The 2190-nt window shown below is 52.9% G+C and overlaps 1 protein-coding gene across 1 annotated transcript; it reads left to right on the top strand.

Annotated features, from left to right (window-relative positions):
* Positions 1 to 220: 220 nt before the first annotated feature.
* On the top strand, positions 221 to 1891 carry DQ04_17621000 (putative zinc finger protein; the record flags this gene model as incomplete). Its single annotated transcript, XM_009317613.1, has 1 exon — positions 221 to 1891. One exon carries the CDS (start codon positions 221 to 223, stop codon positions 1889 to 1891), a length of 1671 nt encoding a protein of 556 aa, XP_009315888.1.
* Positions 1892 to 2190: the final 299 nt, after the last annotated feature.

Below are 2190 nucleotides of genomic sequence, written 5' to 3' on the forward strand. Positions count from 1 at the left end.
TGCTGGCACGGGGGAATCGTGCAGTGTGGATAATGTGAACTCGGGGCCTCGGCTGCCCGCTCCTCTGACAGGGGACCTCGAAACGCAAGTTCTGCCACATTTTTGCCCATTGTGTTTCCGCCGGGGCCTACGTCAGCCTGTGCTTCTTCACCCCCCATTTAAGGCGGAGACCAGCGTGGTGTGCCTTGCCTGCAGAGAGTGTGCGGTGCAGTGGCTCAGCATGAAAGCCTCGAATGATGCAGGTTCACTGCTGCAGTGCCCACAGTGCACCTTGCCGATTACAAGATGTGGTGCACTAATTCCTTTTGTTTCTGCAGCTGGCGACGGTGAGAGGAAGGTGACAATAGCGAACTGCACTGGAACTGACGACCCAAACGACACGGGTGACAATGCCACAACAGAGCAGCAAGCTTTGTGTGGTATTTGTGAAGAAGCTGATGCAAAGAACTACTGCGTGCCATGTGGATTCCCTCTCTGTGAATCATGCCAGCAGTCCTCGCACCAACGGGGTCGGTATCGGGCACACGAGGTTGTCCCTCTACGCACGGCACACAGGCGAGGACCCAGAATGTGCGTTGAGCACGCAACTATGCCACTTGACCTGTACTGCTTTAGTTGCTCCTCCTGTGTGTGTCTCACGTGCTGCTTTGGTGGAAGCCACAAGGGCCACGAAGTACAAACACTAGATGATGTTGCAGAGAAGATGCGTATGCAAATGAAGGGGGAAATGAAAACTTTGCAACAGCTGGCGGACACTACCCGGGATGCATCCATTAAATTAAGGAAGCAACTGCCTGGGCATGAGCGGGCTTTTGCACTGGTGAAGGATAAGGTAGAACGGTGCTTTGGAAATTTGCGAAAAGCCCTAGAGGAACGCGAGCGGGAGTTACTGCAGCAATTATCGGATCACACGTGCCAGGTGAAGAGCGATATCATACAGCGCGCGACCCAGTCTGAGGCGGTACATGACGCAGTTCGAAGCAACGTGTTGCGCCTGGAGGAATTCCTCGCGTCGACGGAGGCTGCAGACACAGTGCGATTTAATGAGGTGGTGACGAGGAGCATTAACGCTTTGGAAACGGTTTCGACACATGTGGTCACCGAGAGCAGTGGTGCACTCCGCGCAATAGAAGAGCGTCTTACCCGTCACGACGGTGTTGCTTCCTTCGCTGGTGACAAAGAGGAGGATCTCGTGCGGGCTGTGAGAAGATTTGGCTGTTTGCAGCTTCCTGAGGCGTTGTGCGGTGCTCCTCCGCCCGCTGACGGAGCACAAGTAGCCAGCATGTGCATTGCTGAAGCAACAGCTCCATTCGCTGCTTCGCAGGAATACATGAGGGAGACTTGCCCTGAGGAGAGGGGACAACGACATATGCATCAGACGTTTGAAACACTCCTTTGTGGTGCTCATGTTCGCAACAGCGAGGCTTCGACGAGCACACGACCGGGTCTCAAACTGAGTTGGAACGACCCACGCAGTAGCGATGATTTCATGAGGGCAACAGTGCCGTCGCTCCTGTTGGCCCCGGCGAGTTCTCGCGTTTCGACTGCTTCTCCTGCGATGGACACGTCCACCTCCATTGGCGTGGAGCCGCACCTGGCGCTAAAGTGGAAGCGCCTCCGCAGCAGCGAGGCCAATGACGAGAAGATGGGAGAGAAAAAAATGTCGCCTTTAAAGAAGCATAGAACGGTAACGCATCTGCCACCAGCACTGGGTATGCTTAGAGATCCTTTCCTGTCGAATCACCCGGTGAAGGGAGATGGTGACACCGTGGAGGTCGGAGTCGTGGATAGCGGTGCTTCCCCTGCGGCGATGGTGAAGGAGGGAGACAAGACGTTGTCAAACGGCAGTAGCGCCAAAGGTTCAACACTCCAGCTAAAGTTGCGTCTTTAGATTAATGCGGCGTCGTCGTTCTTTTTCTCCCTGTTTTTTTTTTTCTCTTGTAGAGACATACAAGAAGACTGTATATTTTTTTAGATTGTTGTTTATCGCACCATCGCTTGTTGTTTTCTTCTTCACTTGAGACGTGGTGTGTGTGTGTGTGTGGCACAACAAGATGCGGCGCGTCACTCTTGTTTGCTGTGTGCTATTACATTACGTTGAGTACTGTAAGTACTTGGGTTCTGTCGCCTTTAAATGTTCACGTTATGGTGGGGGGTGAGGAACAACATACATATATATATATATATATA

Source organism: Trypanosoma grayi (genome assembly GCF_000691245.1).
Source record: "Trypanosoma grayi strain ANR4 Tgr_1762_V1, whole genome shotgun sequence".
Taxonomy (NCBI): Eukaryota; Euglenozoa; class Kinetoplastea; order Trypanosomatida; family Trypanosomatidae; genus Trypanosoma; species Trypanosoma grayi.